This window comes from Anolis sagrei, chromosome 3 (assembly GCF_037176765.1).
Source record: "Anolis sagrei isolate rAnoSag1 chromosome 3, rAnoSag1.mat, whole genome shotgun sequence".
Taxonomy (NCBI): domain Eukaryota; kingdom Metazoa; phylum Chordata; class Lepidosauria; order Squamata; family Dactyloidae; genus Anolis; species Anolis sagrei.
The window spans coordinates 222,445,185-222,472,126 of NC_090023.1; the positions used below are offsets into that span (position 1 = coordinate 222,445,185).

Genomic DNA, 26,942 nt, shown 5'->3' on the forward strand with positions numbered 1-26,942 from the left:
ATGTTGTATGTTTTTATGTCTTAATGCGGCAATGAATTATTGCCAATTCGGAAGTTGTTCCGAGTCCCCTTCGGGATTGAGTTAGAGAGGGGTAACAATACATTAAATAAATACTGATATTCTTCCTGATTAGAAAACAATGATATCCCACTGTGACAGACTGTCAATCTACAGTTTGATGATAAAGGCTAAGTTGTTTCTTTTCTTTATCTAGATAGATGATAAGGAGTTTGATATTCCTCAGGTTGATACTCCTCCAACACTGGAAAGTATTTTAAATGAGGTGAGTTGAAAAGGACAGGAAAATTTCTCCTGATCACGTACTGACCCAAGATAGTAAAAAGTAGGCATATAGACCAATCTTATGCCTGATTCGTGTTACATTTTGCAATGTGCTGCTCTCACAACTCATTTGCAAATGAGAACCAAGTTGTATAAAAACTGTTAATACCAACCACTTCATCAGCTTTTTTGGCTTCTATGTGTCTTTATTTTATTTCCTTTAACTGTACTTTAAAATGTCTGTTAATTAGAATTCTGTAGTCTACAAACAGTTAAAAACGTAGGACAGTGCAGTAATGCAATATAATTATTATTGATGAACAAGGATTGTTTTTCTTCCCGGTCTTTAACAAAATAACTATCTTGTGGTTCTCAAATCCATTCAATACTTCTGTGAGAAATATTGGTATTATAAGCTACCAGGTATGGGCAAACTTTTTAACTTGGGGGCTGCATGGCAGGCCAGAGCGGGGTGGGTGGGCTGGGAGTGAGGGGGTCCTCCCCAAGCCCCCTCCCCAAGCCCCCTCCCCAAGCCCCCTCCCTGCCCTTTCCTCCTCTTTCTCTTCTCTTTCAGAGGCAGAAAGTGAAGGAAAGATGGGAAACGGTTGGATCACAGAAGGGTTGGTCTTGGTCAGGATGAGATGGTGGACAGGAGACAAAAAGTGTATCCATTAGACCCCCATATTGCCTGATATAGAATCCTAGAGTTGGAAGAGACCTCCAAAGACCATCCAGACCAACCCCCTGCCATGCAGGAAGGCACAATCAAAGCACTCCCCATAGAAAGCTTCTGTGGGAAAGCCTCCAGAGAAGGAGACTCCACCACACTCCAAGGCAGTCTATGCTACTCTCTAGGACGTTCTTCCTAATATTTTCAGGCAAATCTTTTTCCCTGCCATTTGAAAGCATTGCTCCTTTATGCCCTGGTCTCTAGAGCAGCAGAAAATCAGTTTTCCCCCTCCTTCCTCCTCAATGAGACACCCTTTTAAATCTTGAAACATAGTTCTCATGTTCCCTTTCTATCTTCTCTTCTCCCAGCTAATCGTCTCCCAGGAGGAAAGGAGGAAGGTAAACAAGGAAGGAAGGAAGGGAGGAAGAGAAGGATGGAAAGAAGGGTGGAAGCAAATGGAGGGAAGGAGGAAACAGAGAAGAAGGAAAGACAAAAGGGAAGGAAGGGAAGAAGGAAGGAGAGAGAGGGAAGGACAAAAGGGTGGAAGGGAAGAAAGAAGGGAGAAATAGGGAGGCAAAAGAGAGAGGGAGGAAAGGAGGAAGTAAAGAGAGAAGGAAGGAAGGATAGGATGGTGAGAGAGAGGAGGGCCTGAGAAAAGAGCCCAAGGGGTTGCATCCCCTGGGCCTGGGTTTACTCGTACCTGAGTTACACTGCTATTATACCTGAACAGGTGAAATCTGAAAGCTTGGGCTAATAAAATGTTAGTCTTTGAAGTGTTATAAAATTTTGATTGAGCAACTACATTTTTGTCTCAGACTGATGATGAAGAAGAGCCATTTGTTCTTGAGGACCCTTCTCTTCTAAACATTGACAACATTGACACACATTCGTACGATACTTCTTCCGTCGCAAGTTCTGACAGTGGAGACAGGACACACCTCAAAAGGTAACTGCTTGTTGGCAAGTGAATGTGTATGGCAGCTTTTACTGATGCACAGAAAATCCTTTTGAATGTTCAGATGGATCTCTTTAAGTGCTGAATCTTGAGAATGCAAATGAATTCAAGCAAGGAGCTGCTCTAGCTAATTATTTTAAAATCATATTTAATTATTGCTTTTAATTGGCTATTTAATCTGTGCTCTAAAAACTCAGCAAATTGATAGAAGATTCTCTTCTGCCCCACTGAGGCTAAAATTTTGTCTTTTCTGAGGCAAAAAGCAATATGGTTGTTATGAAATACTGAACTGTAAGATTTTTGCAGATTTTTGCAGTAGCCTGGTGCCTGTAAACTGGAAATGATTTTTCTGCGTTTACTTTGGATATCTCTTTTTTGATTGAGCAAAGTAGTATATTTCAATAATAACTAATTTCCTACCAGGATGTGTAATAGAACTTCTATATCTGTATTATGCTGGGACTGGGAAAATGCTGTTCTTGTGGATCTTCCCCATGCTGAACATTGTATTGTAGGCCTGGATGAAAGGAAATTACATATTCAGATTTTTTTTAAAAAAAAGTATATGCAAGGATTCAAATGTTCCAGGTGTCCTCAGTGTCTCTGGAAACAGTTATATTGAGGTGTTTGTGCCTGTCTGTCAGACAGAGTGAGACTGGATTCAGAATAATGTGAATATGCACACCTATCACATCAGTTCCAATGGCTCAGCCAGAAATGGCTGTTATTGCTGGTCCTCAGGCTTCCATTCAGGACAGAGTTCAAATTCACTTGTGTGCCAAAACAACAATTCTGAGAAACATAACCAACAAAGGAGAGCCCACACAATACTTACATAGCTCTCTAGAAAGAGCACTTTGCTGCCCTCCTTGAAGTGAAATATTAAAGAGCCATCCAGGGAGGAAAATGCTTTTTTCCCTATCAGAAAAGAGATGGAATTGGAGCAAAGGGGGTGACCACAGGTACAAAGTGACCGTATGTATAATTTCACATTAAGAAGTGAGATGGGTGACTTCAAATGTTGGTAGAAAGCATGGGATACAGCAAATATGAGCAAACTTTGGCCCTCCAGATGTTTTGGACTTTAACTCCCAGAATTCCTAACAGCCAGTAGGAATTGTGGGAGTTGACGTCCAAAACATCTGAAGGGCCAAAGTTTGCCAATGCCTGGTAGGAATTGTGAGAGTTGAAGACCAAAACACCTGTAGGGCCAAAGTTTGCCTATTCCTGGAATACAGCATAAGTTGCTCATCTAAACTAGTAGTGGCTCAACTGTATTTAAGCCCTTTTTATGCAAAGTTCCATCCACATATTTAAGGTATCATACAGGCATCTCTTCCATACTGTAGGTATATTTGATATTTCGCCAGATCAATCAGGCTTAGGTTGGATCCTGTAGTTCTTGATAGACAACTTTTGACCCTCCAAAAATTCCTGGATATAATTTCAAACATTTTGTATCACTGTTTATTCTGACTAGGGCTGATCGGTATTGCAGTCCAACATCATATGGAGGGGCTTCCACCATTGCTGTAGCCTCTCAGTCAGCAAATTGTAATTGTGTTCTTAACTCCCTTAACTCATATGCATTATTTTAAAAAATCATAGTCCTCTGTGAGAGCATATATCATTGTAGTTGTGTACAATAAAACATTCTTCTTGGTTTACAAAGGAAGAAGAAGCTTCGTGATTCTTTTTCTATTCATGGCTCAGTTATACGGCTATCACTTTTAAAAGGAATTTCTGCACAAATAGTGTCTGCAGCAGTAAGTACCTCTTTTTCCATCTTTTCAAGCCAAGAGTGCAGATCAAAGAGGGGCTTTGGGCCAGGGATGGAATACAGTATTTTAAAACATTTTGGTCTAAATTACACCAAAGCTACACTGTGCAGCAGCTGCTGAATTTATGTGAATGTAATTGATGCAACAGATTTCATATATGTGTGTCCACATATCCAGTTGTTCCCGTGAGACTTGTTTTTCAAAAATGGCAAGTTTTGGGGTTGTCACAATGTTACATTTGTGTCTACTTCAGGAATATAATAAGTGTCATAACCTATGAATATGTATCGGTAGGATTCTTGGACTTGGTTGAGAGGGAAGGGAAGAAGAAAGAGGGGCATCTGGGATACAGTCAAAGCTAGTTTACTGAGAAAAGGAGGGAGTGTTATATACACAGCCACAGTTCTCTTAGCCTGTTTGATTCAGGACCAGAAACATCCTTAATAATTCATAAGACAACCTTTGAGTTGGAGATGAATCCTTCCATTTGCAGCTGGGTAGTTTGCCATCTTAGATCCTAGCAAGACAACCGAACTCATACCCTTGCAAGCAGTACCCACTGCCCCAAAGCAAAAATTAGAGCAGTCAGTAACTTTACACAGGAGTTGGGGGGGGGGTCAGTGGTATAAGACCAACCGTATTATAGTACAAAAAGAGTGCTTTATAAGCATCAAATGATTATGTAGATATATACGTACTGTATAGATGCAAGAATTATGATACATTCTTTGAATTTGTGTGGTTACTGTGATCTGACTTTGTTTTGGTGCACAAAACCAAAACTGCATGTCCAGACGTGGGTTAAATATTAAGAATTGTTATGCAGAACTGTGCTTTTTTTTGCATTTAGCTGATTACAGTTGGGAATAGATGAGGCAGGTTTGAACATTCCTAGCATACGCTTCTCAAAACCCTACGATCCTAAACACTTTACTGCTTTGAAACTGGGTTCATCATTTTAAACCATCCTGTATACTAGCTTTGCAAATAATCGTGCGTTTCAAACTCATAATAGGTCTGACAGCTTGATAACGTCATTTGTGATGCATTAAATGGCATTGTTTTAGTTATATGTGCTCTCTTTCAGGCTAAGGTGGATGCTGGCTTACCCACTGCAATAGTAAGTTCATGAAGATTTACAATATATTATTTGCTTTTTCCTTGCACTCTTCTGCTCACTCCCCTTGCTCTCCTGTCAATTTTTTCTGCTTTCCCCACCTCACCACTGTTGGAAATAGCAACCTTCTTCAAGCCTCCACTAGTAATTTGTTTGTATATGATCCTGTTTGCTTGCTGTATTGTATATGTATGTTTTGGTATGTAGTTTCCCCTTTAATCTATGTTTCTTGAGGTCGTGGGAGGGGCTGTAAACCACATGGTCAGATCTGGGGCTGCTCACATCTCAGACTCCATTTTAGAACACAGAGAGACGCCATGAGACTTTTTAAAGAGCTAACTCACATTGCTGTTGATTGTAAGAAAGACACTCTGTGTTATCTGCACAGAGAAACCACTTCAAAACCTGTCTGTGACTGGATTGACAATTTATGTTCCTATATGCTCAATACATGCAGGTTGTGAGTAAACCAGATATATTACCTTTAATGAAGTCTATTTTTGTCTCTTGAGAGCATGATATAGAAACAAGACACTTTATGGGAGAGTAGATGTTTTTGGGCACTGAAAAGAACACTTCTGAAGAACTGCTATGTTTTGTACATTAGCCTCTGGGAAACAGGAGGTACATGCTTCTCCAGTATATGTATTCTCTAGTAGGATCATGTGCAGCTCTTGGTATGAGAATTCTTCTCCCACTAAATCCAGAGCCCATACCATTTCTATCTACACTTTCTAACTCTTTCTTTTCCCCTTTGGTTTGTTTAGGCAGCATCTAGTCTCATTGCAGTGGGAACATCTCATGGTCTAGCTCTTATATTTGGTAAGTAAGAGTACTGTTGAATTCTTTAGACATTAGAAGATAATTTTGGCTTTAATTTGGGTCTATGAAACTGTGTGTGTCATATTATTTCGACAAAATAATAAGGTTTTATATACTGTTTGGTAATCGAAATAGTACCAATATGTCCGACAGTCTGATAGTGAAAGTAGTACATGTAAGTAGTACAATACATTTTGTAATCTGTTGTTGGCATGTGTTTTTAAGTGATTTCTGACTTATGGTGGCCCTAGGACAGGACTTTCTGGGGCTAAGACTGTGTGAATTGTGCATGGTCACCCAGTGGGTTTCTATGGACAAGTAGGGAATTAAATCTAGTCTGTCGAGTCGTAATCCAGTTCTCTAACTAATACAACATGTTAGCTCTTATTTAGTTGCTTATTCAGGATCATGTTAACTTGGCTTTAAAATATCTAAACACAAATGTCCAAATCTCAAAGAGGTGTACCTCTTGTCTATCACAAAATGACTTTTGGAGACTGTGTTACTTGTTTTCATCTCTGGTGTTAAACAAATTGCCCTGCCAGCAACCCAGCAGGAACTCCTTTCTGATGCACATCTGCTGAACAGAGATGTCTTATTGGAAATAACAATATGTTATTCCTTTATTTCCTCTGTATTGATTTCTGGCTTTTCTTTCTCCTTTGACTTTTTCCCTCATGGACTGAGAAGGCAAAGGTATAGTACTGTTGCATTGTGCATGAAATTTGCATGAATAGCTGCACATTGGATATAATACTCTGGAATTTTACAATTCAGGGTCAAACCTATAATTAAAGGCCACAGGTTCATAGAGTTTACATCATGGTATATTGCAGCTTATGGCAAAGTTTCTATTTAGAGTTTGAAATAATTCTGTTTCATAGGAAAATCCATTGTGAAAGAAATATTTTATCTGTGGTATAATTCAAGGTAGGCAAAAACCAGATCAGCTTATCTTTGCGTTGACACGGTACCCCTGTCCAGTGTGTTTTGAATACCTGGGCAGGTAAAAGGCAGCCGTGGTGGCTCTTTGGCATTACTTTGCCTTGGCAGGAATAGCAGACAGAGCCAGTGCTTCTTTTATAATAGGCTCTTCCCAGACAGACTAAGCCCTTGCCATATTCCCATTAAGGGAGAATCTAAAAAAAGTACTGATCCCCTCAACTCTCATTGTCATGGTGGGACTTTTTGGCACTGCCATGCCTTGGGGAGAGCAAAGGAGAGAGAAAGCGTTAACACTTCTTCAATAGACTCCCTTATGATAGGCTTCCCTGGACAGGATGTGATTTTCCTACCTCCCATGGCGGCTCTTGTCTTTTTGTGTTAGTCACTTCTACCATTGCCTCCTTGAGTTCAACTATCGTTATCAGTGCAAAAACTCTTGATTTCTATCTCACGCTCTCCAGCCCATGTGTTTAGATGACTTATGGAGGAATTTTTGATATCAGAAGTTTCTGATTCAGATTGATCCTTTGCTTTAACAAGTATTTTGGATAAGGAACATTCAATCTGCACTGTGTTTCGTGGCTAACTGGAGACTCCTTACATTTCCTGAGTCTCAGTCTACTATTTTAAACACAACAACACATTAATGACTCAGAAATAACCTCAGAAACATATTTTGCCCTGAGCCTCTTCATGTCTTAGAAAGGTCCTGGTTCAGGAACATTACAGCTTGTTCTCTGAATGAACTGAATATTCTGGTGCATGATCCAGTTAAATTTAAGTATTTCACTGAAGAAAATTAAACACATGATAAAAAATTTATAGATGTCAATGGGAACTCAAAACCTTTGCCTGGAATATGCTCCCAGAAGTCACTTGCAATTTTGTAGGTAGTTAACAAAGACAGAGTTGCTGTGATGGCACAGAATACATCTACAAGATATTGTATGTGTAGCCTCTACCTCTGCCAATGCCTAATTTGCCTTCTTAGTTATTATCCTGATATGGATGTCGGTCATTCTTGTCCTTTGTTGATTTCAGGTAGAAAGAAGGTGATTAGTTACCTCTTGTTTCTTCTCTGTTGCTTTTCAGTTTTCTATTTGACTTAAGGGAATTGCTTTTTCACTGGTGCTGGTCAAAATATCTGCACCATAAATTAAGATAAAATCATATCTTTCACTTACTGATTCTCCATTATTGATACCTTGAGTTTGGGTTAAGTCCTTTATTTATTTATTTACCATACTTTACTCCTGCTTTTCTCAAACCCGAAGGGGACTCAAGGCGACCTCACAAAGGCAACAATTCAATGCCGCATATACACATACATCAATTAATAAACAAAAACATTAAAACTAACCAATTAAAACAACAATTAAAATCACATAATCCAGGTCATATTCCAGGGTTAGTCCAAGTCTTAATTAAGTTAATTTATAGTCTCTTATTGCACTGCTCACATTATTGACTAAAAGCCTGATTTCAGAGCCATATTTTTAGTTTTTTTCTGAAGGCCAGGAGGGAGGGGGCTGATCTAAGGGGAGGGAATTCTATAGGTGAGGGGCCACCACTGAGAAGGCCCTGTCTCTTGTCCTCACCAGTCACGCTTGCGAGGAGGGTGGGACTAAGAGCAGGGCTTCCCCAGATGATCTTAACCTCCGAGGTGAATCACAGAGGGAGATACCTTTGGGTAGCCAGTCCTCAAGTTACAAGCAAGATAGGTTATGTAGGTTTGTTCTTTTTAAGGGTAACTCCAGCCAAATATATATATGTCTGTGTGTGTGAATAAACTTTGGATAGCATAGGGAAGGGATAACATCCCTGTGGTGTTTGTTTTGCTGTCTGTGCCTCTGTTCAGAAGATTTCACCCCAATTTCTGTCCCTTTGATCATTGGATTTTGAAAAATAATGGCTTGTTGTTGAAACAAGGATTGGTGAAAAAGCTTCAGTGGATATAAATATTTTCCCTCTGATAATTCTTCCAGGAGTGAATTTCCCTTTCACAGAGAAGATTTTCTCTCACTGTTGTTTCACCCACATTCTTAATTATGAGTTGTTTCTAAATCAGATGTTTGTAACTTTGGGACTGCCTGTATATACATCTGACTGTGGTAATAGTTATGTTTTCAAGTCTACATCTTCTGCATATGGGGCAGAAGAAGAATGAACACACAGTTGTGGTAATAGGTTTTAGACACACCTGAGTTTACTTGGTAAAATTTCTAGGTTGGTTTCGAGCAGATGATCTGGTATGTTTAGAAGGGTGGCAGGGCTTCATAAAAAATAAGAAATGAGATAATAACCTTAAATTACAAGCCTCCCATATTATCAAAGGCTTAAGATTACTTTCTAAATAATTTTAGTGAGATAATCTTAGTATACTAACTGCATAACTGAGTATGAAGCTGTTTCCTATGTGTGTTTGCCATAGATGCAGAAAGTTGAGGAAATTATTTTCAATGATGCGTTTCTATAATAAAAGCTGCATATTATATTTTTCTACTTGTATCAACCTTACCATTGATTCTGTGCATTCTTTCATGATATGGTGCTATTGTAACTTGTAATGAAATCACCATCAATATGCTATGTGTGTGTGTGTTTAGATGTGCACATGAGACTTTACCTCAAGCTGAAATAGTGAATGGGCCACTTTGTTCAAGGGCAGCAGGTCTTTTCTCTTTTATATAATTGTATTTTAAAGGGCTTTGTGATGGTGACAAAAGACCGTATCTCTTGGTCGCACAGCTAATTTTTGCCTTAGACACAGAACTGGGGAGAGGGAAGGAGAGCATATGGTGATTGCCACTTAAACTAAATTCCATGTCTTGCTTATATGGCCTCATCTTTTTTCTTTATTTTCCATGGAGTTGTGTTTTCTTCTGAAGTTAATAATTTAGGAGTTTCTTTTTTTTTTTTTAGTTTCCAGCAATTCAAATTTTTAATTTGTTAGGTATATGCTTTTTCTTGAAACAACACAATCCTCCTATCTCTTGTTTTTGTTGTATTATTATATACTGGCCTTATTAGCTAGTCCCTGTCTCATCTTTGTCTTCTTTCTTGGATCTATTCAATGTGTTTTCTCCTCTTAATTGTTGATTAAATCTGAATGGCTGTCCATTAGATACTGTTCTCTAGCTGTCTTGCAGGTCAAACAATATGTTACAATATATGACTAGTAATTAAACAGAACAATAACAAACTTTCCTTCTAAAAGAAGCATCATGCAAATATATTCAGAGAAAAAAAACCTTAAAACAACAAGAGCCCAAGGATTATTTTAAAAGTTTGGATGAATAAAAGGCTTTTACTTGAGCTTAAAGTCAACTATGAAGAAGGCACAAAGTTATTCGGTGACTAGAGTGACGTTACTGAGACAGTTATCTTCTTCAAAGCCACTTGCGTTACGCTGCTTGGTTTGGTCACATGAAGAAGAGCAGAAAGAGAAGGAGATGCCGTCACTTGCATCTTGGTAACAAAGCAACACAAATTTTGAGATGACCTGTTCCATTAGTTACATGTAGGTGTGAAACAGCACTAAGACTAGACTTTTCTTATGCCAAAACCAAGCCTCATTGGAATTCATCCAGAAACCATATTCATACAAAATGGATGGAGTTGATGAGCTATCACCCTCACAACTATATTGCCACAACTATATTGTCTAGGATGGTGAAATAATGCAATAATATATTGCATTATTTTAGCATCCTAGTGGTTCATATTAGGTTTGCTTCAGGAGCAGCTGGATTATTGCTGCTTTTGAAGAATTTGGAACTACTTCCTCATCTAAGGAAGTGCTTCATTCCTGAATGGATGGCAACTGTCCTTCCATGTTAACTTTAATGTGTAATGAAAAAGAATAGCTGAACACACAAATGGTTGGCTGAAGTGGAATAAACATCATGTCCACAGTCTAAGGTTCCTTTTGTAATACTGATCATATCATTTCTCTGTTGTATTAGTTTCATTGCTTGTCATTCCAGCTTATCCTTCAAATTAAAAAATTATATCCATGATTGTGAAGTCATTTATCTTGTAACCCCAAAAGCTTCTTTCACTTCAGATTCTAATCAGTGACATTTCCATTAGTATTTCATCCAAATCAAGTGACACAGGAAATTATGATTATGCAAACTGGGAAAAGAGGAAGAGAAAGTGTGAGCTTGATGCATCTTGTCATTTAGCAAAACCAGGGTGAACTGAGCCAGTTTGAAAATGTATGTTTTCCCCAGTATTGAAGTGCCAGTCTGTGTTGTTTATACATCCATAGGTTAACCAACCTAATTTTCTGTTTAGATCCTAACCAGGCTCTTCGACTTTGTTTGGGCAGTACTGCAGTTGGAGCACAATATGGGGCTATATCTGCTCTTAGCATCAACAATGATTGTTCAAGACTTCTGTGTGGTTTTGCGAAAGGACAGGTAATATTGATATGCATCTTACTCATTTTTGTACTACTTATTTGGAACTAGCCTGCCAGATTCAATTGAACCTGCTCCCAGGTAAGGGAGTTAAGGATTTGGTTGAAGACAGAGGTGGATTTATTTATTATATTTATTTATTTATTTACTACACTTGTATACCACTTTTCTCACCCTGGGGGGGATGGGACTCAAAGCGGTTTCCAACATATTTATGGCAAAATTTAATGCCTCATATACATATGAAACCTAACACAAACAACAATAGCATATAACTATCAATTAGGTCATAAAAACATAACATTTGGACCATGAAAACATGGAGTTAAAAACATTAAAATCACATAATCCAAAAATTGTAGTCCATGCCATTCTGAATATCAAATATCAATTGCACACAATCCCTGATCATTCCTTGTATTGTTTACTGCCCATAGGCTTGGTGCCTTAGCCAAGTTTTACTTTTTTTCTGAAGGCCAGGAGGGAGGGCGCTGATCTAATTTTGTTGGGGAAGGAGTTCCATAGTCGAGGAGCCACCACCAAGAAGGCCCTGTCTCTCGTCTCCAGTTGCACATGCAATGCAGGTGAGGCCGAGAGCAGGACCTCCCCGGATGATCTTAATTTCCAAGGTGGTTCATAGAAGGTGATACGTTCGGACAGGTAAGCTGGGCCAGAACCATTTAGGGATTTGTAGGCTAAAGCCAGAACTTTGAATTGTGCTTGGAAGCAGACTGGCAGCCAGTGTTCCTGGTGTAACATGGGGGTTGTATGCTCCCTGTACGCCGCTGCAGTGAGCAGTCTGGTTGCTGCCCGTTGGACCAATTGAAGCTTCCAAACAATCTTCAAAGGCAACCCAGTGTAGAGAGTGTTGCAGTAGTCTGTTCGGGATATAACCAGAGCATGGACTACCATGGCCAAGTCTGACTTCCCAAGGTATGGGCAAAACTGGTGCACATACATAGATTTTGTATGTAAAGTTTCTGTTGCTAATCATTGTACAGATTGTGAGAATTTAGTGTGAACTGGCTACCAGCACTATTTATTGTAAAATAAAAGCAAGGATGAGAGTCATGCAAACCTTCAAATATCGTTGGATTGTATCCCACAGTATCATGCACTACTGGTTATACTGTCTAGGGCTGCCGGGCATTTCAGCCAAACAGGATTTGTAGTATCATATATTCCTACCTTGATTTGGAATATATTAAAGCTGATGCTTATGGTCAGTGATCAGCTACACATCAATACCTCCACAAAAAATGGGAGCAGGTGTGAAGGGTGCTCTGAATTGCCAATCCATTGGCCATTACATTGTGAAAATGTGTACAATATTTGATATTTTCTGTATCTGGAAAGTAGAAAAACAGGGGAGCTGTTATTCTGGCAAAGTTATATTTGCTTTCATGTTTTGGTAGGAAGAGTTTCCATTTGAGAAAATCATTCTCATTTTTTTAACTTCCAGATTACCATGTGGGATCTGGCCAGTGGAAAGCTATTGAGATCAATAACAGATGCTCATCCTCCTGGAACTGCAATTTTACACATAAAGGTAATAAACAGCGATCTTTTCTGTTTTATAAGATGTGTTGATAGTACTATAGTAATGAATTAATAAGCCTTCCTGGTCCTAAGAAATTGTGTATAGCACTTGGATAGTAGGTGGCAAAATTTAGCCCTGGTGCTGCATGAGATTCCAATATTGTTTTTGTGGTCCTTAACATTTTCAGACTCCCCCATGCATTTTGCCTCTTTGGGAAATCTCTAAGAGCAGAAAATAACTTTTTCAGTACTTTGAGAGAGCCCTGTTCTTCCAAGACAGAATTGTCGTTTGACCACCTTGTATTTTTGAACATTTGTGAATCCCAGAGCAGAAAACCACCTCATGGGCCTGTCACAATCTTCTTCCTTTTTTGTACAGTAGAGTGGAGAGGGAAAATATGACAGGAAAAATGGGAGAACAATTGGTGAACCTCCGAAAGAATTGGGTGATACATTAGAGTTGCAATAGGATAGTATGCAATATTATTAAAGAGAGAACATAGTGTTGGTGAGAGGGGAACAAGAAGGTTGGTGATACTTTAAAAAATAGAGGAAACTTCTTTGTAATATTGCTTTTCAGTAATTATGTTGAATAGTTTGCTACCTGTTAGTATTTACTATGAACATTTCATGGTGGGAAAATTAATGTTCTATTTAGTTTACAGATGATCCAACCCTAGCAATTTGCAACGACAGCGGAGGCTCAGTATTTGAACTGTCATTCAAGTAAGAACATTTGTGTTTGCTATAAGAGAAATGAAAAGTAAGGCTATTTCCTCAAAGCGAAATATTTCCTGAGAACTTGAGAGACAGTATTCCAAATAAAAGATTATCTGATAGTAGAAGACACTGTGATCACGAAGATGGATTATTCCAGGTTGAGGCTCATCCATATCCACCTTGGGTATGCTGACCATACAATTTTTTAAATGCAGGAAATATTTTGACATATCTGTACCATCCCAATGGGTTGGGATAAATAACACAGTAATACTCAGTAAAATTAGAAATATAAAACACTGGAACTTTATACTATATAAACATATACAGTTGTCCCTCCACATTTGCAAATTTGACTGTTACCGATTTGATTTTTCATGAATCTAATTAATATGTTATTTCTAGGAATATCCAGGGTCATATTCAGGCAGAAGTTTATCATAGTTGTGCTGGAATCCCCAGGATTCTAAGAGAGGACATTTCTCAAGGCATTTGCAAGTCCTCCAGTGTGATTTTGTTATCCCAAAATCTGCAGAGTCGCACTGGAGGACCTTGACATTCCTAGAGCGGTGTTCTCTCAGGATGAAAAATTGTATATTTTTATTTATAGTTTTTCTACTTGATTGGGGGGTTCTTGTATTGGTAACCCCAAAAATTGTGGAGGGCTTATTCATTGTAAAATCATTAATATAAACAATACTGCTAAACAATTCTTCCTGAACTTGTTACAATTCACCTCAGTATTTCTCTATAATTGTTTCATTGCTTAAGGTCAGCTTGGGAGTGCATGAAGTGTAGCTATGGAAGACAATACTATTGATTTATTATTTATTTTATTTAGAACATTTATACCCCTTCCTTCTCAACCTCCAAAGAGGGACTCGGGACGGTTTCCAATAGGCAACTATTCAATGCCAACACAATATAATAACATAACATAAAATACAATTAGCATACATTAAAAACAGTTATAAATATACATTAAACTGTTTGCTGGTTCAAATCGTCATCCAAATCAGTCCATTGTGATCCACTAAAACCTTATCTTCACCAGTAAATCACTATATTCTGCAAATGCTTGATCCTACAGCCAGGATTTGAGTTTCTTTCGGGAGCTTAGGAGGAATGGGGCAGATCTAATCTCATAAGGAAGGGAGATCCACAGCCGAGGGGCCATCACAGAGAAAGCCCTGTCTCTTGTCCCCACCAAATGCAACTGCAATGGTGGTGGGACCGAGAGCAGGGCCTTGCCAGATGATCTTAAGGTCCTTGGTGGTTTGTAGAGGGAGATACGTTCGGACAGGTAACCTGGGCTGGAACCGTACTACAAATGCTCTTTTTGTCTGTAACATTGGTGATGAAATTGTAAATGCAATTGTTACACCATTTTTTGAGTAGCATATCGAATGTATTTCTGACACTCACCCTGTTTCCCGTACACTGTGTTGCTGTCATATGCTGTGTTTCTTTATTGTATGTGCTTTGTTTCCAGGAGAGTCATGGGTGTGAGAACGTGTGAATCACGCTGCTTGTTCAGTGGTTCTAAAGGAGAAGTTTGCTGCATTGAACCTCTGCATGCAAAGGCTGAGCTGAGAGACCATCCCATCACTCAATACTCTCTGTTAGCAATGGCTTCCTTAACAAAGGTGATCTGCTTTCTATGGGCGCTTCCAGACAGGGGTAAAACCCATGTTGAAGTGGGTTTAAAAACCTGCTTCATCATGGGTTTTTGTCCCCACAAGATCCTCCAAACCAGGGCTTTCCTGGGCAGGGTGGCAGACACCTCCCAAAATAAGCCTTTTAAAATTTACACAACTTGCCCAGCCTCCATTAATGTACTTCTGGAGTCATCCTAACACATAAAAATGCATGCCAGAAAAGGCGTGGGGAAGCAATCCCTCTGTCTTGTTGTGCCACATTATTTCTACACACCAGGAGAAATTCAGGAGTACTTTAATGGTGGTAAGTTGTTTTAAATTTTAAGGGCTTATTTTGGGGGAAGGGAAATGCCTTCTTGGTTTTCCGGGTTCCTGAAGCCTGGAAAACCAAGATGGCTGACTGAATTGGGCCTGAAGATTGTGTGACATGATCCTTGGGCCCAATCCACATGGCCCACACCTGGTAAGACCCGGATCTTACTTAAGATCCAGCTCTTACCATGAAAACCTGCTTTGTGCCGAATTAATTCACTTTTACTGGCGGCGTCGTTTGGACACCTCTGGTAAAAGCGTGACAAGCCCTCACATATTTGGGCCTGTCTGGAAGGGCCCTATATAAGCTAATCTACTTTGTTCCTTTTCTTTCCCTCTCCGTTGGGCTCAAAAGGGTTTTAGCTAAAACCCTACAATTATTTTAATTTTGATAATGAAGGGCAGGTGTGCCAAGTTTGGTCCAGATCCATAAAGTTATATAGGAGCCTTTGTGGTAAAAACCAACTGACCAAACAACACACATACTTTGGTGTGTGCGTGCGTGTGTGTATTAGGAAAATGTTTTCAAATATAAGATTTATTAATAGTTCTTATGTGCTTGCCAGTTGTTTCTGACCTATAGCAACCTTAAAGCAAAACTCTCATGGGATTCTTTGCAAGATTTGTTAAGACCGGGGTTTGGCTCTGAGGCTGAGAATGTGGCTTTCTTAAGGAGACCCAATGAGTTTCTATAGTCAGGTTGGAGTTCATACCCTGGTCCCCAAAGCTGTAATCTGATGTTCAGATCACTACACCATGTGGGTCTCATGAATAATAATATGTATTGCTAATTTCAGATTCTTGTAATCGGACTGAAACCATCTTTAAAAGTGTGGATGACTTTTCCATATGGCCGTGTGAGTACATTCAATAATGTTTTACTTTTGTTCAAAGTATTATAACTCTGCATGGGGATTATTTGGGAAATATAAAAAGGATTATTTAGGAATGTTAATAATCTACAAACTAAAACAGCCCTCCACAGTACTACAGAGGATTGTGCATTGCATCCTGTCAAGGCTGAGGATGGTTGTCTTCCAAGTGTAGAGTCTTGGCGGTGGGTCCATAAGTGAGACTGTAAAGACCTATTCTGGATCTGCCTGGTCTTTCACAATGAGGACATAGATTCCCAGATGGAAGATGGTCCCAACAAGGGTTTGCTTAACATTCCTTCCTCTTGTCATATTTCTCCCTTTCGCCTTCTATTTGTGCCTCCTCAAAATCCACAGCACTGTGGGTGATAGGTGACCTCCAGTTAGAAAGCTCAAGGGCCAGGGCTTCCCAGTTCTTGGTGTTTATTCCACATTTTTAAAGGTTTTCTTTAAACCCATCTTGAAATCTCTTTTGCTGTCCCCTGACATTCCGTTTTCTGTTCTTGAGCTGAGAGAAAAGTGACTGTTTTGGGAGATGGTGATCGGGTATTTGGACAACGTGGCCAGTCCAGCGAAGTTGATAGTGGAAGATCATGGCTTTAATGCTGGTTGTCTTTGCTTCTTCCCCAACCCTGACATTTATCCCAAGATATTTGCAAGATTTTTCAAAGGCAATATTGTGTTACAATTGAAAGAATAAGAAGGCAAATTTGGAGCTTCACAATTCCTTTTGAAAGGAGAGTTTGGGAAGTTGCTGAAGCAAGGGACTTTCCTGGAAATTATGGAAAGCCAGTCTGCATAAAGTTGTACAGGCATGTGCTATGAGGTGCCTTATTCACTTCTATACTTTTCTTATGTTATATATTCATCTTGGACTTATTGCTTGATTAGGAAGGAGATTATTTTTGGGTCTCTGAAGGCTGCTGATTGATGTCCTACAGCTACACAATTAAACACATGCAAGCCTATTCCGTCCAATGGATTTAAGGGTACTTCTATATTTAATTGAGCTGTGAATCAAGCAAAATGCAAAATGCAAATATTTTATGAATGCCCTGTATATAAGAAAAGTATAAGATAACCCAACAAGTCTTCTTCAGGCTTAAAACTCAGCCAATGCCTTTCACTTTGAAACTAGCATATATTTACTTTTGCAGCCAATCGTTTTTCACTGTTAACTCATATGACACAAATAATTGGATATCTTCTTATTTTCAGATGGACCCATCCAGTGTTCCCTTGCTGGCATGGCATTTTGTTGCTGTGCAAACATCTGTGAATCCTGTGCTTGCCTTCTGTCGAGGAGATGTTGTCCATTTCCTTCTGGTAACATTGATATTATCCACCAGCCAAGAGATTGGATTTTGGAGTACTTGTCCTCTAGTGCAGGAATGGGCAAACTTTGGCCATCCAGGTGTTTTGGACTTCAACTCCTATGATTCCTTAGAGCCTACCAGCTGCTAGGAATTGTAGGAGTTGAAGTCCAAAACACCTGGAGGGCTGAGGTTTTCCCTGACCTGCTCTAGTGCAATTGCTTATTAGTTAACATAACCCGAGTTCATAGGGTGGAGCAGCTCTATTGTGAGATAGGATTTTTAGGATGGGTTTTTATGTTTCTTTGGCCCCTTCTACACTGCCATATAATCCAGATTATCAAATCACATAATTTGGATTTTATACGGGGCCTTTATTGTCCTAAAAAACACAGTGTCTTTAGTATAGTTGGCACTCTATATTCTCAGATTCAACCAACTACAGTTCAAAAATATTCTCAAAATATTCTGGTTTAGTTTTACCATTTTATATAAATAAGGGGGGCATTTTACTGCACTTGTGCATTCATGGAATTTGGTACCCCTTGGGGGAAAGCATAAGACTTTGACAAAGGGACTGAATAACAATGAAAAAGGAAAAGTAATAATGTGTTCATTATCAAATGAAAGAGAAAGAAAAGGATTTCATTATAAAAACTCACTCTGACTTTGACAAATGGTACTTTAATTGTTCAGCTAGAATTCCATTTTAGTGTACTCTGAAATTAATGGCAGTTTCTCTTTTCACAAACACCAAGATAGCACAGCTGCTAATGATGGAATTAGTTGCAATTGGATTTCCATTTGCTGTGTATGTGGGAAATTCCTCAGTTAACAGTGAAAAATCAATTGCAAGCCAAAGGATTAAACTTTTATGGTATTCCTATTCATGGGCCTATAATAATATATATTTGAGACTATTTGCTGCTTAGTCTGACATAACTACTTGTCAGTATGTTTTTATTTATTTGTTAAAAATATGTAATATTTTGTTTTGTACTTTTGTTTTTAATTTATGTCCTACTTGTCTTACTTATCAAGATGGCTTGATTTTTTGTCTTATTACTGTGACAACAAACATTGATTGCAAAAATAACATAAATTATAATGCTTTGTTTTTACCTGCGAAGGTGAGGGCAGAACATAATAGAATAAATCGTCTTATTCCATCATCAGGTAAAAAGAGATGACTCTGGAGCAATACATGTTACCAAGCAAAAACAACTGCATCTGCACTATGACCTCATAAATTTTACAGTAAGTAATGGCATTCATTTTTAAATTTTCGAGTAAGAATTGCTAGATTTCTGCCATTCAAGAAGAAATCTGTTTTCCTCAGGTTTAGTGGGACTTGCAAGTCTTTCCCAAAAATAATATGATAAAAAACCTCTTCTTTGGCAGTTAATGTTTGCTGTTAACAAAATCAATCAGTATATCTTTATAATTATTCTGATTTATCTTAATTTATTCTGGGAGTAGAAAATTAATGAAAAGTAATTATTTCAAGAAATCTTATAGAGAAATAATTTGGATGTATAACACGAGGTAGGTGTATAAAACACTTACCACTGTACTTGTTTCCTTGTTTTTAATTTTGTATTTCAAATATTTTTGTGCTTAAAGAAGACGAACTAAGCAAAACCAGGTCAGCGTGGTATACCTGATTAATTTTGTTTATCCTATCAGAAGCAAATTGAGAATACAGTGATAAAGTATTTAAAAAACAACAAACAAAGTTAAACATTGGCATTATACTCAATTTCCTTTGATCAGAAGCTGACCACTTGGAGTGCCTCTGGTGTTGCTCTAAGAAGGTCCTCCATTGTGTTGCTCTAAGAAGGTCCTCCAGGGCTCAGACTGCATTAGAGTAGGTGGTCTGTAGTTTGCTCTTCTTCAGACTTTCATGTTGTGGATTCCACTTTGTGGTTCCATTTCTTAAGATTGGCTCTGCATCTCGTGGTTTCTCATCCGGTATCAGCCACCAATTGAGGTTCTGAGTTTTTACCTGACATCTTTGGACTCTCGCTTGCTGAGGTGCTCCTGCGAGTATCTCTGTAGATCTTAGGAAGGTAATTCTTGATTTAAAACATTGGCATGCTGGCTGATATCTGAACGGATGGGGCAAAGATGTCGATGCCTTGGTCCTTTCATTACTGGGTGCTACTTCCCGACGGATGTCAGGTATAATTTCTCCAATAATTTAGGGCGTAGACATTCTGTGATAATGCAGCATGTCTCATTAAGAGCCACATCTGCTGTTTTAAAGCGGTGAAATGTATTCCACACTGAGTATACCTATGCAGCAGAGTAGCAAAGTACAAGGGCAGATGCCTTCACTTTATCTGGTTGTGATCCCCAGGTTGTACAAATCAGTTTTCATATGATAATATTTCTAACCCATTTTTGGCTTGATATTCAAGCAGTGCTCCTTATAAGTCAGAGCATGATCCAGAGTAACTCCCAGGTATTTTGGTGTGCTGCAATACTCCAGTGCGATTCCTTCCCAGGTAATGTTCAGAATTTGAGATGCTTGTCTGTTCTTAAGATGAAAAGCCCACATCCATGTTTTAGATGGATTAGGAATCAGTTGGTTTTCCTTGTAATAGGCAGTAAGAGCACCTGAAGCTTCAGGGAGCTTCTGATCAACCATTTCAAAGCTCCCTGGTTGAGTGGTGATGGCACGATCATCAGCATAGAGGAAACTCTCTGTTCCTTTTGGCATTGGCTGATCATTTGTATAAATGTTAAACACTGACTGAGCAAGCACACTCCCCTGAGGCAGACCGTTCTTCTGTTTTCTCCGTCTCCTTCTCTGGCTTTAGAAAGCAACTTGCAGCAGTTATACCTGATAAAAACCAGAAAAAACCCCCAAAACAAACCTGGAGGCACATCTCAAAGTGATCAAATGATAGGTGTTTTAATTGTTTAAAAGCCCTATTTGTTTCAATCTGTATATATTCTTAAAAGCATTCCTCAAGGTCTCTATCAATATATAAAAAGAGGTAGCAATGAATACATAATGAAATTATGTATAATGTTGCATTATAGAAGAAGTAGAGTGGATTTTAAAATTAAAATCTCTGGTTCCTGAAGACCTAAATGAGGATTTTCATCTCTTTCCACTCTTGCTAATAATAATAATAATGCTAATAATAAGAGGACTAACAATGAGCTAGGTCGGATATAGGGCTCTGATAAAAAGCCTTTGTGTGAAGGAGCTTCTTTGTCAGCTGGTGTGTACCTGTATTTGGATATGAAAGTTTTGAAAGAGTTAGAAGCCTTGAGTATCACTTGCACGTGTTAATTACTTGTCCTTTCTGTATTTTTTTTCTAGTGGATAAACTCCCGCACTATTGTGCTTCTGGACAGTGTGGAAAAGTTGCATGTGATCGATCGCCAAACACAGGAGGAGCTCGAGACAGTGGAAATCTCAGAAGTTCAGTTAGTTTACAATAGCAGCCACTTCAAGTCACTGGCGACAGGAGGAAACGTCAGCCAAGCACTGGTACCGTCCAATAATTCACATATTAAAGGAGCATTGGTAGAATGCCCTGCTGAATAGTTGCATTCATAGATTTGTTACCTGAAATATGGTGTGCCCAGAAATAGCCAGTGAATAACAAAGGATCACAGTGTCCTATTTTGTTTCTGTGTTCCTCTTTTCTGTGTAACTATGGCTACTAACTAGTAATATTGTGAATCAGGATGAGGGAGGCAGTTGAATATTACATCGCTTGATTCTCTGTTGAGAACATAGTGCAATATGGCCTAGAGGACACTGCTATGTTATAAAGTATCAGCTCTTCCTGGCTCTGTTTTCTCTGTATTGTATCCTGAGGTTATTAAGTTTAGTGATTAGACATTTCCATTTACTGCTGCTTAATGCCAAGTGCTTCTATATAGAATCATAGAGTTGGAAGAGACCTCATGGGCCATCCAGTCCAACCCTCTGCCAAAAAGGGGGAAAATTGCATTCAAAGCACCTCCGACCTCACAACCTCTGAGGATGCCTGCCATAGATGCAGGTGAAACGTCAGGAGAGATGCTTCTAGAACATGGCCATTCAGCCCAAAAAACCTCCAACAACTCAGTGATTCCGGCCATGAAAGCCTTTGACAATACAGTAATGTTCTCGTTGAGCCTTGCGTAACTATCAGCTCAAAAGGATCACTAATTATATGGGAATCTGCAGTGTGGCCATTCAGAATATATTCATTGTGGAGAGAGAGAGAGACGTATAGCCTTTATGTGGTCCAAGAAATGGATGTTAAGTTCCAATAATCAGGAGAAAGTTGCAAAAATAACTATTAAATATGCATTAAAACTAAGAATAGCAGGACATTTTTATTTTCAATGGGATGAGCATTTGATACTTCCAAACTCATGTTGAAATAGTTGGAATCTTTGCCATTATTCTCCTTTTTTTTACGTAACGTATATAAAAAAACATTGTCCCCATTGTGTGCCTTCATGTATTCTCTGAGACAGAAACTTGCCCAGAATTGCCCAATGGATTTCTATGGCCAAGTGCGAATTTGAACCCTGATATCCAAAGTCCTCCTCCAACATTCCTGTCACTACACCACTCAGGTCATATCATCTCTCTAGAATTTACTTCAAAGGGTTTTAACACTTACCTTAAAGAAAAATTGGATTTTGCTCAAGTTTTTCTGCTGTGAATTACAAAAAGGTTAGAAAAAATACTAGCTGGCTTGTTGACCTCATCTCCCCATGTTGTACTGGCTAATAGTTTTAAAGTGTAATGCAAGTAAATACTAAATGATTGGATACACAGTTTTGCTTTATATAGATGCCAAAATGACAAAGAATTCAAAGAAATTATAGGGTTTTCCAAGTATATTTTTATATTAAAGCAAAATATTTCAACTTGTAGGCCCTGGTTGGGGAGAAGGCTTGCTACCAGTCAATCAGCAACTGTGGTGGTCAAATATTTTATGTAGGCACAAAGGTAAGAATGGACATTATGTAAAAGCACTTATTTTTAAATAAACTTTCAATTTAGATAAATGCTAAAGACAGTTGTAAGAAATGTGGGAACATAAAATTCAGTGGCCTGAGTTATATTATGATGTAAAACTTCATAAATAAAATTTAGGAACCTTTGATAGAGTGTTGGGACCATGGGCTTCCCATCTCCATTTCTGTGATATATTATGTTCAGTATAAAAGTTTTGGTTTGTCTTAAGCCAGAGTTTCTGGCAATGTCTAAATAAAACAAATCACGATGAGAATGTGTGATTTGTTTTTAATTAACCACAACTTGTCAAATAGTCTGAACCTTAAACTGTGTTTAATCAATCACAGTTTAGAAAAGTTTCTTTTTCGGGGATCACACTGTGATTGGTTTTATCATTAAAAATGGAAAAGGTTTATTAAACTGCAAAAACATTGTTTTTGCGGGACACCTAGCAGCTTATTTTGCTATAGTTTTTCAATGAATATCTCAACATAGTTTGTGGCAACCACAAAAACAAAGTTTCTGGAGTACAACAGCTACTTTCAAAGTAAGTACTGCAGAAGCAAACAGGAAATAACACTTTCAAACCAGGAACAGATTTCTTTTCAAATTTTGTTACATAGTGTTATAGCTCACAAAACTCCTACTTCCCCAAAAAAATATATCCTCTGTCCTTACTGGCTGGGAGATCCTGGGAGATTTAGTCAAAAGTAAAGGTAAAGGTTTCCCCTTGACATTAAGTCTAGTCGTGTCCAACTCTGGGGGGTAGAGCTCATCTCAATTTCTAAGCCGAAGAGCCGACGTTGTCCATAGACATCTCCTAGGTCATGTGGCCAGCATGACTGCATGGAGTGCCGTTTACCTTCCTACCGAAGTGGTACCTATTGATTTACTAAGATTTGTATGTTTTCGAACTGCTAGGTTGGCAGAAGCTAGACCTAACATCAGGAGCTCTCCCTGCTCCCTGGATTCAAAATGGCAACCTTTAAGTCAGCAGGTTCAGCAGTTCAGCAGTTTAACCTACTGCACCACCAGGGAGCCCAATTAGTCACAATTATATTTAAAATAAATTCTGTTTTAACTCAGCTTCATAGGACTGCTTCAAACTGCTTCTTATTTCAAGCAAACCGTAGTTAATATTAACCAAAATTTGAGAGATTTGGACAACAGAACAGATCTGAATTGAGCAGAGGCAAGTAGTTTTGAATTCTTAATGGAAGTATAATAGAGAACAAGGGAAGAAGAACACGTGAGCCTGGGACTTGCTCTTGTCATTCAAAAGTTCGATGTAGTAGTTCTAGCAAAACTAAATGTTGGTTCATCATTTTGCTTGTGATACAGATCAAATATCCCATTTCCCTTATGGCTCAGTTCCAAGGGTCCCACCATTGACTAGGAGAAAAATAAGCTCAGAAGCTTCTGGGATGTCTAATTATGTGCAACACTGCTGTGAAAAGTAGAATCCTCCTCCCCTTCTCTTTTCTCCATCACTGCTTCTTTAGGAAAAGCTCAGTGGATGCTGGACGTGTTACTAACCCCTTTTCTCCCAAAATAAAAGTTGGGGAATGCAGTAAAAATATTTGAGTTTGTGAGTATTTTGGATTTCTGGATAAGGGAGGCTCAACTTGTGCTATGCAAATTTTTAATTATTGGTAGTGGTTGAATAAGCAAGCTCTCTTATTTCCTTCTCCTTTCAGTCTGTTCATGTGATGACATTGAGGAGCTGGAGAGAGGTGAGTGAGAAAAGAAACCTTCTAAATTTGTTTTGTTTTCTGACTTGGTAAACAGAATTGCCAAGTGGACCCAGTTTCTCAGATTAGATGACTAGACCAAAAAACCCAGAATAGTATTCTGATTGGGTTGCTGTATGGCTATGTTCCAGAAGCATTCTCTCCTGAGGTTTCTCCCACCTCTATGGCAGGCATCCTCAGAGGTTGTGAAGTAAGACAACCTCCAAGGATGCCTGTTATAGATGTGGGTGAAACATCAGGAGACAATGCTTCTGGAACATGGCTATACAGCCTGGAAAGCTCACAGCAACCTAGTGATTCCAGCCATAAAAGCCTTTGACAACACAGTATTCTGATTTATGAATCTAAATTCATTAACTTAACATGCTGAAGCATTCCTATCTCAACATAATTGTTGCTATCGTCATAAGAATAATACACTTTATTTATCCGCTTTACCTCTCCGGAGGGACTCAGAGCAGATCACAATATACACATATGAGGCAAACATTCAATGCCTTTTACACACAGTGTACAACGATAGACAACACAGACATTTTTTCCATCCATGGCATCTGGAGGCGATGCTCAATTCTGGCCATGGGGAGGTGCTCTTGTTCCATTTTTCCATGCTGAGGAGCCTGTTGTCCATAGACATCTCGGATTGTGCTGTTGGCATGTCTGCATATCTTCATGGGGCAGCCTTTTACCTTCCCGCCGAGTCAGTACCTACTAATCTACTCACATTGCATGCTTTCGAACTGCTAGGTTGGCAGAAGCCAGGACTGACAGTTGGGAGCTCACTCCGACTCACAGCTTCGAACTGTCAACCTTCTGGACAGCAGATTTCCCGCAGCCAGCGGTTTAACCTGCTGTGCTACTGTGACCCTTTTCACTCTTTTTAACATTGCTTTTGATCCAGTTATTTTTAATACTGTTTAGATTTGCGATACCAGTCACAAGAATGTGAAACATTTGCAAAGTGCCTTCTGCTAGAATTTATCACACTATTTGCTCTCTCAGTAATTTGCTCTGTTTGTTCTGTAAATGTTGAAATAGCCATCCAGACATGGGCATACTGATCACTTTAATTAGTCTTAATTATTTCTATCTTTTGTATTTCTGTTGATGTCACGAAAAAGCAATTGTGTGATTTTATGGTTCCATTTGAATTAAATGATGACTCTTAATTTTATAATTGGGAAAGTTTTCAGATGTGTCTTTCTTTTTCAAATAGACTTATTTTGCGTGAGCAAGCAACATGGAATAAGTTGCATTAGCAGATTTTCATAATAGTGGCTGTTAAAATTGTTTTACTCAAACATTCCAGAAATTTATTAAGCTCCAAGTGAAATCACCTGGTTTCAAAAACGTAAAAACACGAACTGTTTCCTAAGGGACTAGTATTAATCCATAAAGGTCAAGATAAAGGTTTGACATCAAGTCTAATTGTGTCTGACTCTGGGGGTTGGTGCTCATCTCCCTTTCTAAGCCAAAGAGCCGGTATTGTCCATAGACACCTCCAAGGTCATGTGGCTGGCATGACTGCATGGAGCGCCGAAATGGATTCATCTATTAAATATTTCTGTCTTGAAATACATTTAGAATAATTTTATTTATATTTTTATTATCAATGTAAATTTTATATAAATAAGAAAAAATGCTACCTATGTGGTCTGCAATAGTTTTTGCAGCTTAAAAAGGTAAAGTTTTCCCCTTGACATTAAGTCTAGTCGTGTTCGACTCTGGGGGGTGGTGCTCATCTCCATTTCTAAGTCAAAGAATGGGCATTGTCCATAGATACCTCCAAGGTCATGTGGCTGGCATGACTGCATGGAGCGCTGTTACCTTCCCAAAGAAGCGGTACCTATTGATCTACTCACATTTGCACATTTTCAATCAGCTAGGTTGGCAGAAGCTGAGCCTAATGACAGGAGCTCAGCAAGATCAGCAGCTCAGTGGTTTAAGTTCAGCAACTCAGCCACCAGGGGGCCTATTTATCCACAATCTGTTTAAATCAGTAAGACTTGTTTCTAATATATGTTTAACTTTAGAGAATAGACCACCTACTGAAACAGGAATGCCTGAATGAAGCTCTCGCTCTTGCTTGGTCCTTCCATGAAGGGAAAGCCAAGGCTGTTGTAGGTAGGTGTGTTTAGAAATTTTTCACATCATTCTTTTTTTTTTTTTATTAATATCTCTCTTTTGGTGTACTTTGCAGACAATTGTCATTTTCATCTAACAATAGAATCCCAGTGGAACAAAGAAAGAAAAACAAAGTGTTGCTTAATAATAATAATAATAATAATAATAATAATAATAATAATATAAACTTTATTTATACCCTGCTGCCATCTCCCCAAAGGGGACGTGGGGTGGCTAACATGAGGCCAAGCCCAAAGGTACAATACAGCAAAATAAAATGCAGACTACAGACAACAACAATTACATCAGAATAAAATACGTACAATGGCAAAATAAAATAAATAAAGCAAATAAATTACATCAGAATAAAATACGTACAGTAGCAAAATAAATAAAGCTTAACCATATGCTACTGCATGTTACCCCTCAAAAAGGATTCCTCCTTAATATTATGAAGGAAGTTGGAGACTCTCATAGACTAATGTCCTTCTTGCCGGATACAATAACATTACACCATATTTATTCAAAATTTCTTTCCTGTTCAGTCTTTTTGCTTGCTTTATATTGTGGATGAGTTTCTCAGTCTGTGCAATTCACTAACAAGGCATGGACCAATTGTGTAGTGTCTTCTAGAGTTGGAATATTTCCATATGTGCTGCCAAAAACAGAAAAGATATTG

At 38.6% G+C, this 26,942-nt stretch overlaps 1 protein-coding gene across 3 annotated transcripts in view; it reads left to right on the forward strand.

Annotated features, from left to right (window-relative positions):
• The window catches only part of VPS8 (VPS8 subunit of CORVET complex), a 130,873-nt gene that overhangs the window by 4,420 nt on the left and 99,511 nt on the right, over positions 1–26,942 (forward strand). For all 3 annotated transcript variants that reach the window (XM_060768051.2, XM_060768050.2, XM_067465910.1), the window contains exons 3-18: positions 215–283; positions 1,768–1,898; positions 3,580–3,673; positions 4,776–4,808; positions 5,573–5,627; positions 10,872–10,996; positions 12,459–12,545; positions 13,194–13,261; positions 14,748–14,901; positions 16,023–16,082; positions 17,316–17,423; positions 18,587–18,667; positions 20,745–20,915; positions 22,305–22,379; positions 24,086–24,121; positions 26,173–26,263. In XM_060768051.2, coding sequence (XP_060624034.2) covers positions 215–283; positions 1,768–1,898; positions 3,580–3,673; positions 4,776–4,808; positions 5,573–5,627; positions 10,872–10,996; positions 12,459–12,545; positions 13,194–13,261; positions 14,748–14,901; positions 16,023–16,082; positions 17,316–17,423; positions 18,587–18,667; positions 20,745–20,915; positions 22,305–22,379; positions 24,086–24,121; positions 26,173–26,263 — 1,438 coding nt within the window. The remainder of the gene's footprint in view (positions 1–214; positions 284–1,767; positions 1,899–3,579; positions 3,674–4,775; positions 4,809–5,572; positions 5,628–10,871; positions 10,997–12,458; positions 12,546–13,193; positions 13,262–14,747; positions 14,902–16,022; positions 16,083–17,315; positions 17,424–18,586; positions 18,668–20,744; positions 20,916–22,304; positions 22,380–24,085; positions 24,122–26,172; positions 26,264–26,942) is intronic.